Genomic DNA, 17,636 nt, shown 5'->3' with positions numbered 1-17,636 from the left:
TCATTGTGGATAGGCCGGACAGCTGCAGTGTCCGTACGTCACCTATCTTTTTCTTACTTGTGGTCATGGCATTGAGGACTGTGTGCCGCTGAGTCAGAAACCCCACTTCAGGTAAAAATGAATACCACACAAAAACTCAGCAACATTGTTATTACTGTTTCCTTGTACACATTCATGCACACCATTAGGAAAGTGAAGGGGTAGCAGAAGTGGATACTTTTTGTGGGGAAATGGGGATTTGCACAATTTGGTTGTGAGGGGAGGAAGAGATTGACGTATCACTGTAATGTCTCCCATCACACGGATTTTGAGGGGATGGCGGGCTTTGACATGGGGAAGGAGTACACGTGCAGGTGCGCCAGTGCTGTTTCATTTTGTCGAAAATATATGGTTGTATGCAATCTTTAAGGCAGCACATTTGTTCACCAATTTGTCCACTTTGGCTTGCCGGCTGTCCATTTTCCTATGCACAGAGTTTCTTTCTTTTCCTATGCCCGTATGCTGTTGTGGAAGGGTTGACACATGTACTGCATTGCTTTCCTTTCCATGTTGTTCTCTTACGGAAAAGAGAATGTTTTTGGTGTACATGCAGCAATATATATTACAGAATGTATGGTTCACACTACTGTGAGTACCAATGGGCTTACCACATTAAGTCATTGCTTCATGAGGGAAATGTTCTTCCTGACACTCTAAGGTGCTTGCCATTGCTGCGTTACAACAAAGACACGTTATGCTTCTGTAATATTGAATACTGCAGCACCTGTGCAATTATAAGACAAACTTTAGTGTCTTTAATACATTGTAGTGATGTTTTGGTCTTAGTACTTTCCAGTCCTTACTCTGGCTGTTCTTTCGTTGTTCCCATTTACAGTAGCAGTGCGGTAAGATTTTTGAAGGCAGACTTCACTTCTGTTTTTGATGCATTCCATTATGGTGTACTCCCTATACCTTTGTCCTGTTTCCTTCATAAGTACACAATTTGCAAACCTACTCTATTTTCCCTTGCAATTCTTGTACATGGTGCTGTTTGTATATGTTCTTTGAGTTTGGTAATTGGTACCACAATGTAAGAGAGCACCTGCCTTCCTGAGCAGGTTCGATGTCACCCGATCTCCGCAAACAGACGCATAGGCCCTCATTACAAGTCAGGCGGTGGACCATGGTGCTATTAGCACCATGGTCCATTCCGGATTCTGCCATGGTGGATGGCGGAATTACCGCCCCATTCCAAGGTGAGTGGGGCGGTAATTCCCCATTCACCATTTGCCCTTCCCCATTCCCATTTTTGCCCCATAGGGCATAATGGGGATGGGGAAGGCGCTAATTACGGCGCCGTAAATTACGGTGCCGTAATTAGCACCAAGGTCGCTTAGCGCCTTGGACTTTAACGCCTGCAAAAAGCAGGTGTTAAAGTGTGAATCAGGCGTTAAGGGTTAACGGGGCCGACGGCGCCGTTAAAACCTTAACGCCTGACTTGTAATGAGGGCCATAGTCTGCGCCTGCTGTCCGCATTAACATGGTGCCAACAGTTTCACTATGTTGCACAGTACATCTTTATAAACTAAGGATATCCTGCTAAAAACCAATGAAATTCACTGACAGAAAACGTTGTTAAAGGAACGTTATGGTTAAGCTGCACTAGTAAAAACCTATGCAATTCAATGGACAAACGTTGTTATAGGGACGTTATGGTTACAGGTAAAACTGAAAAACCCCATAAATTCGCCAGTTGTGTTAAGCTAAGCAAACATAACTCAGCGCGACCAATGTGCACTGCAAGGACTAACACCCATGACATCAAAGATGACATCACAAATGTCATTCATGACATGACTGATGACATCACATGTGTATATAGTTTTCATAAACAGCCTCCACAAGGGATTGTTATTTTAATGTGGGCACAAATCTATCAGATGTCATTGAAATATCTATAATGAGATACATAGTTCATTAAGGAATGCATTGCCATAAACACCATTGCACTACACAGTTCTTTCCAGGACCCCACTCATGTAGAAACTCTGCCATTGTGTACAGCATGCATCATACAGGTGCAATAATCAAAATCTTCGGATGTTGGATAGTAAAATTATTAATGCTTTTGTTTGAGAGTTTTCTGTAGTGTGAAACATGTCATAAGTAGCAAAGAATGCCTCTCTTACTATATCATTGTACTAATATACGCAAAACATAAACAAACAATGCATACACACATGAGCATACACAGGGAAAGTAAAGTAAGCAAAAAAGTTGCAGTACTTCCAGAAAGTGTTCATACCCTAACTGCTTATCTTTATGCACAGAAATGATTGCTGTGTTTCAGGCTTGCTTCTTCCCCTATGTATATGTATCATACGATGTGACTCAACCCTAAGGAAAGTAGTATAAGAACATATGAGAAGGGTAAGGTAAAAAAATATAGTACCTTTCCCATTTTTAGTTCCTGACTCCCAGTGAAGAAAAGCACCCGGTGCACATATGTAACTGAACAAAAAGAGAGGGAGCCACACATGTGATGTCATCAATCATGTCATGAATGACATTTGGGATGTCATCTTTGATGTCATGGGTGTTAGTCCTTGCAGTGCACACTGGTAGCACGAATTATCACTGCTTAGCTTACCATAACTGGCGAATTTCTGGGGGTTTTCGGTTTTACCTGTCACCATAACGTCCCTGTAACAACCTGTGTCCATTGAATTGCATAGGTTTTTACTAGTGCAACTTAACCATAACGTCCCTTTAACAACGTTTTTTGTCAGTGAATATTGATAAAGAATCTCAATTGGTACCGAAAGGTATTGCCTGCTTTGCCCCTCCTGTGGACTATGTAGGCTTATCATGCTCCTTTGTTTTAAGTTGCTTCCCACTCTGGCCCTTGGAGCTAGAAGGGGATACCTAGGAAAAACAGGACTTGTAGAAACACTAGAAACATCTTAGCACATCTTAACTCAAGGCCCAGCTGGTGGCACCTAAATTGCTGTGTGGTACGCATCCCTGTCCCTAAAAACAAAGAAAAGGTTGCTTTTTTGAAGTGTAAAACACAGAGATCTGCCTTTGTGAAATACAAACAAAAGGGTTGGTTTTTGTATACAAGCTGGCACCTATCAAGGACTATTACATATTGTGATGCTGAATTCATAGCAGGGCTTTACAGGTCCCAGGACATTCCCCGGTTCTGTTTCTTTGAAGCCTTATCTATTATTACTGGGCTGGGGCAGGCACAAGTGTGAAATGAAGAGTGCTAATGGCCCCTTTCTCTGACAAGTCACAACTCACTGGGAAGGGCCATTCACATTCCAGAGCCTGTCCTTCTGTGTATACTGCATAGTGAATGCCTGCACCACATACACCTGATTTTTGTAGCTAGTATGTGATGTGTCTAATTTGTTGACATGAAAACTGTATGGTAATAATGCATGTACAGTTTAGTCACAAGATGCTTGTGTGAAACAATTCTGTGATGTCAAGACAAATAGGGCAATACCCAGATGTCCGGTTGCCTTGTGCAGGTAAGAAATGTGCAAGCATCAGGGTTTTGTAATTGTGTTTGTGCACTCCTTGATTTCAGGAAAAGGTGTTTAAAATGAATGCTGAAAACAAGGAAAGGGGATGTTTTCATAAAATGGAGATGAACATGGGCACAACTGTATTAAACACCTCAGTAGCAGGGTTTGAAATTAAGATTAAATGAGCAGGAGCTAAAACCAGCTGCTGGGTGTCGGTCACCACCCAGTAGGCAGCAGCTATGCTTTGGGATCCAGGAGTGGGTACACAGCACACTGCATATGTAACTACTGCAAATGAGACAAATTTTACTTTTTTTCACATACATACGATCTTTCATATTTACATTTGTAAAAGATATGTACTAATTATTCTTTTTTTAAAGTAGCTCCTGGTAACTGTTGGTTTTTAGCTAACCAGGTTCTCCTAGGCTAGAAGCAGGAGCTAAATAACTCCCAGCCATTTCGAACCCTGCAGTAGGTATTTATATGATGTGGAAAACATATCCATTGACCGCTTCTGGAGGTATCCCTTTTATGTCTTGATCCTTTAAAATGTATTAGACTAGTTTCTTGATATTATTACACGTTTTTCATTTTCTAAATAACTATTTTTCGATAAAACATAATAATGAAACCCATTACATGTTTCAACTGTTGAATGAATGCCTTGTGTTTAAAGTTTAATTGTATGACTAATCCCCCCACAATAAAAAAAAATAGACATCATTTCATTTGCCGGGTGTTGGTTACTGTATTACAAACTTTAGTAAAGGGATTACTAAACACTACAACGGCTCAGCGTTGTTTTCGCATAAAGCACATTTTCACAGCACGCCTTGCAACGCATTCAGATAACAACTATCCTTATTAAGAAGACAAACATCGCAAAGCTAAACCTGCTTTCTTGGAAAAACTCAATAAACTTGGAATTTTTAAAAATGAAGACAAAAAAAAGAGCTATGGCATTTTCAACACACCTTCGGCAATATGTGTGCTCTCTGACATGCCAATAGAAAAGCTTCATTGTACTGCATGTTTCCTGGTCCCGCCTCTCTGCCAAAGCCCAGAGACCCACCCTCAGCCACCGACCCCCCTACGTCACCGGCTCCACCTTTAAAGGGCCAATGTTACAACTTGCAAAATGGTCGGATTTGAGTGGTGGAATCGGGAACCTGCGTTTCGACGTGTCTAGTTGCTCGGTCGGGGAAGGCGGCGGGCGCGGCCTACTCCTGAGGGGCGGGCTTGTTTTTGCGGAAGGCGCTGACAGCTCCTGGCCGTGGCTGTGCGGCTACCGGTGCCGTTATGGTGGTCTTGGGACTGCAGCGGCTAGCGGGCTCCGGGCAGCACTAACAGGCTGCTTGGTCCTTTTCGTCTGCTTGCCCTAGGGCTGCTCCTGCATTCTGTGGTCCATCCTCGCACTGCCACGGGGAAGGAAGCGGAGGATCCGCTCTGTCACCGGACAGTATGCGATGGGGATCTGCTGGACCCAGTGCTGCGGGCTCTTCCGGAAGGAGCGCAGCCGCCTTCAGCGGGGAGGAGGGTAAGGGGGCAGCATGAAAGGTGGGGAGGGAGGGGAGACTGTCGCTGGGCACGGTTTGTTCCTGTCGCCCTGCTTGGATAAGGGCACAGCTATTGTTTGCTCTGATGCTACCTGCAGGTAGCCGGCGTCAGCCGCCCGTCAGACACGTGTTACTGCCGACCCGTCGTGTCTGCTTTCTCCTGGGATGCCTCATGACTGCATCCAGGGGGTTTACAAGGACGCGGCGTCTTTTTTTAGGCATTCTGTTTGGCTTGCGATGCAGGATGATGTAAAATTAATTGGTCTCTGTAACCTGACGCTATGACTCCGCCTACACTTCATTGGAGGGTCCATTGTCCTCCGAGAACGTCATTACCACCAGAGGTGAATTATTACTTCACCTGTGAAATGTGAGAACCCGCTGCTTGCATGAGCTGGGCCTGGCCGGAGGCGCCTGCAGTGACTGCACCGTTGTCCGTTTTGAGATTAAATACATTTTAAGAAAAAGGTGTTACATTTACCCACTGAGATGGTGGTTAAATGACAGATGGTATTGTATAGAGGTTGAAGGACATTTAGAGATTCTATGCTTTTGATCGATTATGTTATAAACTAACCCCACTCCAGAATCGCTATACCCTACCTATATCGGAGTGGTTGGCCAATACTGCGCCCACGGAAACTCTCAAAAAGGCGTGCCCCTCCCCGTATCCGGTTGTCGCGCACAAGACTTGACACAGCTACAAGCCCAAATACCTGGGGGCTGGAGTGGCATATCCAATTATGAAGGCAGGCTCGCCACTCAGTCAAGGGCCAGGCTCCAGCCATTTGCCCCCCCCCTTCCAACCCACTAATGCCGCATACCTTTCTCTTCACCCTTCTGTTGGGATAGTACAGTGGGACACAATTAGCCCCCCACTCCCCCAGAGAATCAAAAGTCAACTCCCCTGATGCAGTATGCACCACACACATGATCAACTTACGGATAATGCAGTCTGTTAAGATGTATATGACTAACATTTTTGTGTAGTGCACGATAATTTTTTTGTTATAGAGGAGTTTAGTGTTCCGTAGGCAGATTCAATTGCTGTGTCTAGTGCCATGTGAAAATACTTAATAGTTCTCAAAATATGACAGGAACTCCAGCCAGAAAGCCAAACTGGGGTTCAGGACAAGTAAGTATCAGCTAGGGCAGAGTTTGTAACCACCACTTTAATGGCTGATATTCAATTCACTAAAAAAAAAAATGGCAAATTCTGGAAAATCTGCTCGGGTTTGCTGTCTTTTCTCATCGTCCTATAATACTACTTTTGGCTGTTTTTACCACCGGAACTTTAGTTTTTGGGCGTTTTGCTTGTAGGTGTGCAAAATATCAACCAATTAGGAGACATTACAATGTTTTGTGTCGCCCTAAATGGTAGAAAGTTTCACATGCCTAAGACAAAGCCTACACAAAAATGTAATTTTACCAGACGAAATTGAGGAACTTGATGAAATCCACTTCACCAACGAAGTGGAATCGGGTGAATTTCACCTTTCACCCACCACTGTCAAGAAGATAAAATGAAAAATATCCAGTTTCATGTGGAGTACAGGCTGTGGTGATATTTCTAGACGTCTCTGGATATTGCACAACATTAACGAGATTAGTGGCTCCATTGAAGGGGCAACCTACACAGTGGCCCTTGACTACTGTAACAAATTAATTATCCAATTGGTTGCATGAGCCATGAAGCGCTCAGCTTGTTTGCTTTTCCTATTCTCCCTTGCAACATTTCACTGGTCTTTATCCCCTGCCTCTCTATTTACTCTTCCTGCTTTTCTAGCCTTTACTTCCACTCTGCATTTCCCTTTCTTTCACTCTTGCCTCACATATGTACACTTACTCTCATGAAACCTTTTATCCTGGATTATCTATCCCCTTCCAATTACTCACCTTCTTGCGTTGCTCTCTAACTCTCAACCACCATTGCTAGTTTTCCTCTCACCAATAGCTCCCACTTCAATCTATGCCCCCCTTTACACCACTACCACCATTGTCCTTGTCTGACCTCTCTCCCAGCCTGCCTACCATTTATCTCCTCCTTTAGTCTATGCACCTTTCTCTTCGATCTAACCCATTTGTTCTCGTTTCACAAAACTCTTTCCTGCTTCTCACCTTTATCTCTCCTGGCCAACATCTCCTCTCCCATTTGTATATGTTCAGGTCTGCCTCTCGCCACTTCATCACCTTGACCTCTTCCAGTGTTGATCTGACCCATCTCCCTCATGTTGAGCATCTCTGCTATCTTCTTGCCTGTTTCAGAATTGCACCACCCGCACGCCTCACATTCTCTTACTGTGGTCTTTATTTACCTCTGACCTCTTCGAGTCCATTTTCCCCTCAGCTATATCACATTCATGATTCTTACCCAACTTCACCCCCCTCTCTTCATAGTTTGTAATACACCACTCTTCCTCTTTCCCTTGATGTTTCCTTCCTCTGCTTCTCTTATCTGGCAGTCCAACATTCACTTAATATCTCGTCTTGTTTTTTCGACCATAACTTCCTTGTACATATTTTCTTCCCTTTCTTCTGTCTGGTCTTTCCTGGTCCCTTTCTACTGAGCTTTCTTATTCACGACAGCATTCCCCCCCCGCTTCCTCTCTTCATTGCTTTTCGTTTATTCCACTCTCCCTATCTTTTTTTTTTTTTTCTTTTTTTTTTTTCATTCAATACCAGTGGCGGCTGGTGAATTTTTGAACTTAAGGAGTGTAAATGTATGTGTGAGCGACCGAGTGCAGCAAGGGAACCCTAACCAAACCATGATGGTTCAGGGGGTTGGGGTTAAACCCCCCCCCCCCCCGTTTCCCCATGAATTTTTTTGAAATAATGTGTGTTTTTTTTTACAGCACTTTCTGTGAAACGTGTTATACAGCCACACTGTTTGCAAAGGGGGACTAATCCCAACCCCCCGAACCACCATGGTTTGGGCTCCCTTGCTGCACTCGGTTGCTCACACATATTACGCACATACATTTACACTCCTTAAGTTAAAAAATTCACCGGCAGCCCCTGGTGTTGAATGAAAAATAAAAGATAGGGAGAGTGGAAGAAATGAAGAGAGGAAGCGGGAGGAATGCTGTCAGGAATAAGAAAGCTCAGTTTGTTTGGTAGCACATGAAAATGCCCAATAGATGCAAGTTACCAACAGTGAACCAGATAACATTTTCATTATGCCTTATATTCCAGAATATACAAAAAAAATGTTGGCTATTCCTACACATCTTCTTGCATTCCGAACCAATACATGCCACCATTAGAACTCCCAGCCAGTAAAAAATGCAATGCCACATGACGAAAATACATCCAGACTGGCTATATTGACTATATTGATATGGGACAGTGTACCTACTATTAGGTTTTCTCTTATCCTTTATGCAAAGTACAAAAATGCCATGGAACACAACGAATATAAGGATAGACTGGAGTTACCAATGTAAGCCCGTCTAGACACAGCCTAACCCTCGCTCACTTTACCCTTGATGCCAAGGGAAAACAAAAAAAATACCATGCCATAGTAATAAAGTTAATGCACACTGACACCCAGCCCTACAGATAAGGGGGGTATCGGCCACTTTTACTCACTAAAAATTGGCAAATACTCCCAAAAAATTAAAATGGGGTGAAAAAATACTCCCAACAAAAAATAGGAAAAAATGTAGAATATTGTGCCCCTGCTTTCACTGTCACAGCTCCATGAATGTGTTTGAACCAGTAGTGCACCTAGTACAGCAGGATAAACCACTATTTTAACTGCTTGATTGGAAGATGGAAACATGTATCTTGTAATGTGCAGGAATTACTAGGTGCAAAGAAATAAATATTACAAAAGCATTTCAATTTTTCAGTTAAAACCTATTTTGACTAGCTTATAAAATACTCTGTGATTGGACTTACATTTTTACTCACTAAAAAATCATTTTACTGCCATCTTTTAAAAAAATAGGCAGTAAAATACTGCCACTTCCAAATCTTATCTGGAGCACTGCTGATGCCATAGCCCAATCTAGCAATGTAATCGCACTTACGATGTTTGCTTTGCCCTTGATTCCAAGTAAAAAATGCTATGTCTTGACACTGCCCCTGGGTTGTAGTGGACTGGCCATACTCGGAGGCAGGCAGCACAGTCCCCTGTGAAAATAAAGCAAACTGGGGACTGCAACTGTGCCGAGGTGGCGCCCTGCCACTCGGTGAGGGGGTGGTGCACACATCGCCCATGGTGGTGGGTTGCCATTGTTCAATACCCTGTTTTCCTTTGGTCTTCCCCCATTTCATGCTTTCTTTTTTATGTGACTCTTGTTTCAAACTCTCCTTTGTGCAATGTCTTTTATGAGAAACCTGACGGGAGTGTAAGGGAAACCGGCTGTAGAAAGAACTTAAGTTGGTTGATAGATTAAGGTATTTACTAATTATCACTCACACCTGACTCCACTTGATTGTTTTCACAACTATAAAAGTCGTGGTTCTACAGAGTGAGGATGGGACGTTGTCTGGAGCAGCAGGACCTACGTCCCTGAGGAGAACAGTGTGCAGAGACGCTGGCCTGGTGTTGGTGAGGGGATGCTGCGTGGCTAGGGAGCCTTGTCTCCAGGGAGCGGGAACGAAGCAACCTGCAGGGGTATCTAGTGTTTCCAACGAAACCTTTTGCATCGAAACCTATCCATCGAAAATATATGCATCGAATGCGTATATGTAAAGGGGTAATTTTTGTTGCAGTGGGTTTTTATAGGTAAAACCCCAGGGTTTGGGGGGACCCCCCCAATAAAATACAGAAAAATGCATTTGATGCAAATATTTTCGATGCTTGGGTTTTCGATGCAAACACTTTAGTTAGAAAGTTTTAGGTGGAAAGGCCATAAACCCCCCTGCAGGCTGCTATTGGTGGTCAGAACATTGCTTGTTCCCTTGGGACCTGTGCTGCCACCAATGGTGTCCGAGGGGCAGCTGGTGAGACCCTGACCACAGGCCTGCAAAACCAGAAGGGACTGCTTGGGACTGCTTGTCAACGTGCTGCTGCCCAGGTGAGTCTCGTGAAATTAAGAGAGAGAGAGAGACTCTGGAGCATGCGACTGAAGCAGAGGGGGCGAAAGGAATGTAGAAATGCGGAAAAGAGAAAAGAAATTAAAGGAATTAGTAAAGCAATATAGAATGAAAGAAGAGTCACAAGATCAAGAAAAGCAGAGCGCACAAGCAGGAAAAGTGAAAGAACTCTAATAAGGAGGGCGCAAGCAACCCGGCAGAGTGGGAAGTGTGCACAGGAAAGCTGGAGAAAGTACCAGGGGCACAAGAAGGATATCTAAGGTGCAACTGTGCATGGAGGAAGTTGGAGAAGGTGCCAGTAGGCATGAGACCGAAGTCAAGAAAACAGAGGGGACCGAGAAGGGGGTGCCGAAAGCCCCTGAAAGCAAAAGGTTAAGAGAATGAAGAGCAGGAAATTAAAGTGAGGGGTTAAAGCTTGCAGTAGTCGCGCTTAGGCGGAGCAAAGAACCTGGCGGTTTCAAGTCTCTGATGCTACCCCTTGAAAGAACTGTATGTGAAAGAAAGGTATATTCTGAACTCATGTTTTGAAACTCAAGAGGGGCCTCAGCTTTGGGAAGGGAACCCAAAGGGGCCTATCAAAGTGGAATCTTGTTTATTTTTTGTTACTGAAGGAATTGAAGCTTGGAGAAGGGAACCCCGAGACGCCTAAAGAACAGTTTTTTTATTTTTTTGGGGTTCTGTTTTGAACTTGGAAGGCGTAAAGCTTGGGGAAGGTACCCCAAGGCATTAAAGACATTTCATTGTTTGAACCATGGAGAAGGTCCTATGAACAGTTCTATTTCTTGATTGAACTCAGTCTTTTGAAGCTGACCAACTTGCGCCTTGTGAGAAGACCACCTGCGACCAATTCCGGTTTCCTATCTTTCTTGAGCCACCACTTTTTTTACTTTTTTTCTAACACATTGTCAGGTTGAGGGCAAGCATAGGTTTAGACACATACCGATTATTATGTTTGTTTTTGTTTGTTTGGGTGTTTTTATTTTTTGTACTCTCGGACATCAACAGCCCTTAGAAACATCAGTTAAGGTAACGATCCCTTTAGTGTTAGGGCCTTTTAGGCATTACACCAGGAACTTTAGTAAATAAAGGTTTTAAAAGGAATATCTTTGCGTTTGTGTCTCTTGTTACCTTTATTTTCTGATATTCTTACATTCTTCTCCCTTTTTTGTTTTTTCCTTTCAAACCGTTTTTGACATTGTTAATGTTCTTTACCTTTTCTTCTCCTGTCACTAACCACATACTTTCTTTCTTTTCCCTTTTTTTTAGTGTTATTTGGGGTTTGTTGTGATTGGGTTATTAGCTTCCACTCAGACTCGCCCCCGACAAGCCTTTCTCTGGGTATCTTATTCTCACACGTTGCCCAAAGCCATAAGGGGCCCAATAAATTTGAGGACTTGAAAAGATGTTCTAACTTTGGGGATTGTGGAACATAATCCGTCAGTGTTTTTTTTTTTTCTTCAGTTTATTTATTTATTCTTTTTTAGCATGGCTCTGTGGGTGCTCTTAGGAAGTAATTCTGTGGACACAGAGGTAATGCCAGGGAGGGATAATGTGGGTATAGAATGTTGGAGAGGTGGACTGTGCATCAGAGAAGGGGGGGGGGGTGCCTTGTTGATGGCCATGTAGGGTATCATTATTTTGTGAATATAGCTTACGCTAGCTTACTTGGCTTCTGTTTCATGTAACACTATGCTGCCTGCACATGAAAGGAAGATGAGGGACATTGCTATGGCCATGCCAGAGCAGCCTTCTACCCTATACCTACTTTGTGTGTGGCGCTGATGTGCTGCTAGTAAAAATGTGGCTGGCTGGGTACGTATGTACCATGCCCAACTTCCACCAAGCGTGTTGGCATAGCATGCAAGCACAAATATTCCCAGGTGGGTTGGGGGAGGGGATCCTAGGGGTAGGGGTCCAGCACAGAACATTCTGGAAAATAAACTTGACTGGTGCATTTTATAGCACGCTTTCCCGGAAATATGCAAGCAATGCATAGGATTGTGCCATTATTCGAGGCCAGTTTTCACACCCCCCACCCCCCAACCTAAGGAAATGATTCAGACATTTTGGATGGAGGGCAGCCTCTATGTATCAGTCTTGTCACCGCAGAGATATTATTGAGTGCCATTATAAAAGTGAAAGCTATTAGCAGGGCTGTTTGTTCCCTTTTTGGATTAGTAGCTTTACTACATTTCAAATGGTGAAAGAAAAAGCTACACCTCTTGGAATTCAAGCAACATAGGACTGCATGGCCACAGGAAGCTTGAGAGCTCGCTATCACCCAATGAAAGGTTATGCATCTTAAACTTCAAAAGGCAAGACTGAGTTAAACCTGTTAGGATCCTGTACTGCATACAGCAGGTGGGAACACATCGCAGTAGTAAATTCTTAACTCAATGAGATATCTGACCAGCTAAAAATTGGTTAAGCTAATATCTGTGATTGTACTTGTGATACATACAAAGAATGTCATTAGGCAAATAAAGCCCACATGCAGGGTTCTTCTAACGACCCCTTGAAATACTGTGCTTAGAAATTTTAGACTCGGAGCACGATTACCTTGAATATTTGACCCGCTTATCGGACACAAGGCTATCTCTAATCTCCAGAGTAATGTACCCTACACACACTCATCAAAACTCAATCACACTACTAATAGTAGCAACACCAAGCCCCACACAAAAAAGAACTAGGACTCGCATCTGTTCAGCTGCTCTAGACAGCACTACCACACTGTCCCCTGATAAATCCACCTTTAACCTTAAAGGAGCCTTAATAAATGCAAAGTCTCTAGTCGCTCATGCCACAGAAATGGCAGAAGCCATCCTAACGGAAGACTATGGGCCTCATTACAGGTCGGGCGGTCCGGAATTAACAGTGGCGGTAAACCCGCCGCCACTGTTAATTCCGGACCGCCCGAGTCCTGCAGGTGGGAGGTGATGTTCCCGCCAGGTCTGACCTGGCGGTTTTAACACCGCCCGCCTGCAGGTGGACGTGGAAACACCAGCACCATCACAAGATGGTGCCAGTGTTTCCACTTCCCCATTCCCATTGAGTCCTATGGGACTCAATGGGAATGGGGATTTACCGAATTCTGCCTCCGGACTTCCTGGGACACCAGGGTCGTAATGCCCTGGTATTTCCCAGAGTCACAGAGGCGGAATGTGTCATGATCTCTGCTTCCAAAAGATCAGGACTTGCCCGACTCCCTTGGAAGCAGACCCATAACCCCGGTTCCGAGTGCCAGCCAGTCCCAATTGGGACCTTTTGGACCCTGTCCTGGCGCCAGTGGCACCAGGCTCATAAAGATGCCCAGTCCCAGCGCTGGAAGCGCCGGGCTCATAATGCTTGGGTGGACTTACCTGCAGCAGACCATGCTGCTTACTTACCTGCCAGTTGAACCCCTGATCCTCTTCTGTTTGGGACTACTTTTCCTGTTGGGTGGGGCAGGAGCCACTCCCTAGGTTCAGAACACTGGAACTCTTTTGGAAAGCAGGAACTCTTTTCTTACCTAGGCGTGGCTGTGGAAGGAGACACCTTAGCACTACAGGAGGCTATTTAAACCACACCCGATGGATGAATCTTGCTTTGCGTTATTCTGCATTCTCTGCAGCAGAACGCTCATCGTGTCTTCTGCTTCTGATCCTGGGCCTAAGGGAACAAAGGCTTACCATCCTGGAATCCAGTCTTCAGCAGCACCTGTAAAGACAAAGAAAGAACAGGTTAGCACTACGGTCTTCAGTGGCAGCGCATCTCTTACCTAGTCCATCGGCTGTCACCAACGCCTCGCGCTGCATTTCGGCATCTGAAAGACAAAGGCTTACCTACTCTTCGCATGCTCCGGAGGTCTTCGCACTGCATTCCGGCATCTGAAAGACAAAAGCTTACCAGCTCTTCGCACGCTCCGGAGGCCTTCGGCGCTGCATCCCGCATCTGAAAGACAAAAGAAGGTGCGTTTAAAGACATTGGGCAACTTTATTACTCACGTGCCATTACTCCTTCCCACGACGAATCCAGTGGGTATTCCAGCGCCCTTCAGCTTCTCTAAAGCTCCGAACTTGTACCTGCAAGATAAAAGGGACAGTTAGTGCGCATCGTGAAGCAGGCTACAAGCGCTTACTTACGTGCTTCCAGGCGCTGCTATTCCTCACGCGGGTTCGATCCTCGACTCTCATCAGCCCGCCATCCGCCATCGCCGGAACCCTGCAAAACAAGAGATATCATTACAAAAGACTTTTAAGACATTTGAAGTGCCCAGAACTTACCGTTCGTGCAGTTAACGACGGACAGCAGTCCTCTGAGGTCAAGAGGCCTGCACCCTTATCCAGTGAAGAAACTGGTTACGGCACCCTGCCCCGAGGCAGATGGAGAGCTCGGCGTTCACTTACCTAAGGTGAGGGTGTTAACCTTTGGGGTTCTACAGGAGAAGAGAAAGGGAAGAGGAGAGAGGCACCCAATAGCCCCAGTTCATTAATCCCATATTTTCTATCTGCAGACATCTTACTCTTCGAGTCAGACATACAGTGCACAGAGGTCCAGCCCAAAGAGCCAACCGTGTGTTAACATCACCTTTGAAGATACGGCATTCACCCAGTCAAGACCGGCGCCTCTGCAGGAATCAGGTGAGCGTTACAGAATGGTAATATGAGTCCGGCGGTTAACCGAGGCGGTAAAAGGTGGAGGACTACCTATTATTGCCAAAGCCAATCTCTCTATGAGAATATCACCTTCGCCTAGTCAACTCTTGTGAAGCTATGTCAATCAAAATACCCACAACTAACTCGCAAACGCTGAAAATTCACCTTTATATATAGACCCCCTGGCCCTATTACTACTTTCATGGAAGACCTTTCCATGATTTTATCAGAAAACCTAAAGGATACTTCCCAAACGCTACTGTTAGGAGACCTTAACATAGGCTTTAATGATGCCAATGACCAGCATGCCACTGCAGCGGCCAACATCCTCTGATTCACCCAGAGTGTGAACAAACCAACTCATAATAAAGGGAGAAGTCTTGATTGGGTTGCAGATCGTAATTATAATGTATCCATCACCTCCATCTCACCACAAATTTGGACAGACCACTACCTCATATCTTTTACAATAGCAACCAAAAGACCCACCTTACAGGTACCTCTTGCCCTTCCCACATTTACGAGAAACAAGAAAAATATTATAGCAGAAAAATGACTCCCTTGCATCCTGCCCACCCTTAACTCCCTACCTGACAATATGGATCCTAACCTCCTAGTTGAAGAGTATAACAAAGCTGTGAACATAACTCTTGACAATATCGCCCTGCTAAAACTTAGAAATAGTAAGCCTAAAAGCCACCTCAACAATTGGTTTACCCCCCTCCCCACCTAAAAAATCTAAGACTAGACAAAAGAAACTGCACAACTGCTTGGAAACATCATCCCACTCAGAAAACAAACTAAAGTTAACCAAAATCTCAGCCCAATATAAGAAGGACATACTTTTGGCCAAACAAGATACTTAACAATACTAGAATCATGCAAGCAAATTCTAGTACAAAGGAACTCTTCACGATTCTAAAAGAATTAGAAAATACTATCATATCCCAAGACAGCTGTGACAAAGATAAAACATGGTGCTCCGATATCCAGCATGCGTTAGCTAACAAAGTGTCTAACCTTCAAAACAAAATAGCACTAAGGAAAGCCTCCCTAATTGTCACCACATCACCACCCAACAAAACGACTCCACGTAAAACTAAACATGTCGCCCAATTTCACTTCTCCAAAGTCTCCATTATAGAGGTTGAGAAAGTTATACTGGGCCTCAAACCATCTAACTGCAAAGGTGACCAATGCCCAGCACAATTTATCAAGGATGCTGCTAGGGATCTAGCACCTTTCATTACCAAATGTATTAATGTTTCCTTCACGTCCGGCACGATTCCTAGCAATCTTAAGGAATCTTGGGTACTCCCGCTTCTAGACCCTTCCGTACCAACCAACTACAGGCCCATCACCACTATGCCATTCCTATTGAAAATCTTAGACAAGGTAGCATGTATCCAAATCCAGAACCTCCTAGAACTTAACCAACTCTTAGGCTCTTGTCAATCTGGTTTCCGGCCACTACACGGCACAGCAACTGCTCTTGTTTATCTTAAAGCCCAACTAGACCAATTAAGAGACAATGGAAAGCTTGCAATACTCCTCCTCTTGGACCTGTCGGCGGCCTTCGACTTGGTAGACCATAACGTCGTATGTAGCCACCTGGATTCAGCTGGCCACTTCTCCAGCGAGGCTATAGCGTGTATACAATCCTTCCTCAGTGACCGAACCATGAGGTTCTTCTCGCTCTCTGCAGCTGCGGACCCCATCCCCATCACTTGCGGGCTGCCCCAGGGCTCATGTGTTTCTCCAACCCTGTATAATATATTCACCAAGCCCTGTTTGATGAGTTGGACCGTCTGGGTATCACCTACACTAACTATGCAGATGATACCCAGATCCTCCTACCACTTACCGTGGACTACTGCAAGGATTTAGCATTGGTGAATAATTTACAGCATCGTTCGGACATGGATGGCCACTAACGGCCTCTGTCTGAACAATGACAAAACTGAACTTCTCATCCTAGGATCTGCATCTCTTCTCACCAGACTTGGCACAACTATTCCTCATTCATCATTGGTGGGAACCTTATCAAGGTTGCCAAGAAAGTAAAAACATTAGGTTTTTACTTAGACTCCACCTTAACATCCACTAAACAGGTAAACACCTTAGCCTCCTCGACCGCATACACATGCAAACTAATTAGAGCTGGCAAACACTTCCTCTCATCCAACAGTTGTATGACCCATGCTAGAGCTCTCATTATATCTAGACTAGACTACTGTAATGCCCTATACATTGGAGCGAATAAATATATTATCAACAAAATACAGATACTCTAAAACAATGCCCTTGGAGCTGCACTCAGTGTCTCTAGGAAAGAACATATTTCTGAAACAAGAAGGAAATGAAAGTGGCTATACACACTGGAGAAAATCAAACTTAAAAACAGCTTCCCTCATCCATAAAAGCCTTCAAAACAAAGCACCAAGATATTTAATAGAAAGATTTTCTAGAAAAATATCTACTAGACCTACGAGACTAGTTAACTCTAACTGCCTTCAGGTGCCTCTCTTTAAACTATCCACTATTGGGGGCACCAGTTTCCCAGTCAAAGCAGCTCAACTATGGAACTCCCTACCTACCACACTCAGAATGGACCAAAGCTTCTCCAATTTTAGACAAAATCTGATTATATGGCTCCTAGAGAATGCTGACAAATGAACTTGTAGAACTCAACCTACGTGTAAATAACTGTACATTCCTTCTGTATATTGACTGTCTATATTTTTCCTACAACTCCATACTGTATGCACCATATACCAATAATTGCTTGATTAGATGTTTTGCCATTAATTTGTAACCCGTGTACTAAGCTGTGGGACTTCACATTGCTTGTGCCCTGATACCTTCGGGTCTGGTGCGCTTAA

At 44.2% G+C, this 17,636-nt stretch overlaps 1 protein-coding gene across 2 annotated transcripts in view; it reads left to right on the top strand.

The window, feature by feature from the left end:
• Window positions 1–4,686: 4,686 nt before the first annotated feature.
• Window positions 4,687–17,636, top strand: part of AP1AR (adaptor related protein complex 1 associated regulatory protein) — a 391,174-nt gene continuing 378,224 nt past the window's right edge. Inside the window, exon 1 of one of the 2 annotated variants that reach the window (XM_069630653.1) lies at window positions 4,687–5,055. In XM_069630653.1, the coding sequence (XP_069486754.1) occupies window positions 4,985–5,055 (71 nt within the window). In that variant the 5' untranslated portion in view covers window positions 4,687–4,984. The remainder of the gene's footprint in view (window positions 5,056–17,636) is intronic. The other variant, XM_069630654.1, reaches the window with a different exon arrangement.

This window comes from Ambystoma mexicanum, chromosome 6q (genome assembly GCF_040938575.1).
Source record: "Ambystoma mexicanum isolate Mex_15411 chromosome 6q, UKY_AmexF1_1, whole genome shotgun sequence".
NCBI lineage: Eukaryota > Metazoa > Chordata > Amphibia > Caudata > Ambystomatidae > Ambystoma > Ambystoma mexicanum.
Note: the sequence above shows the minus strand (reverse complement) of the source record. Positions and strands in the feature narration are given on the sequence as shown.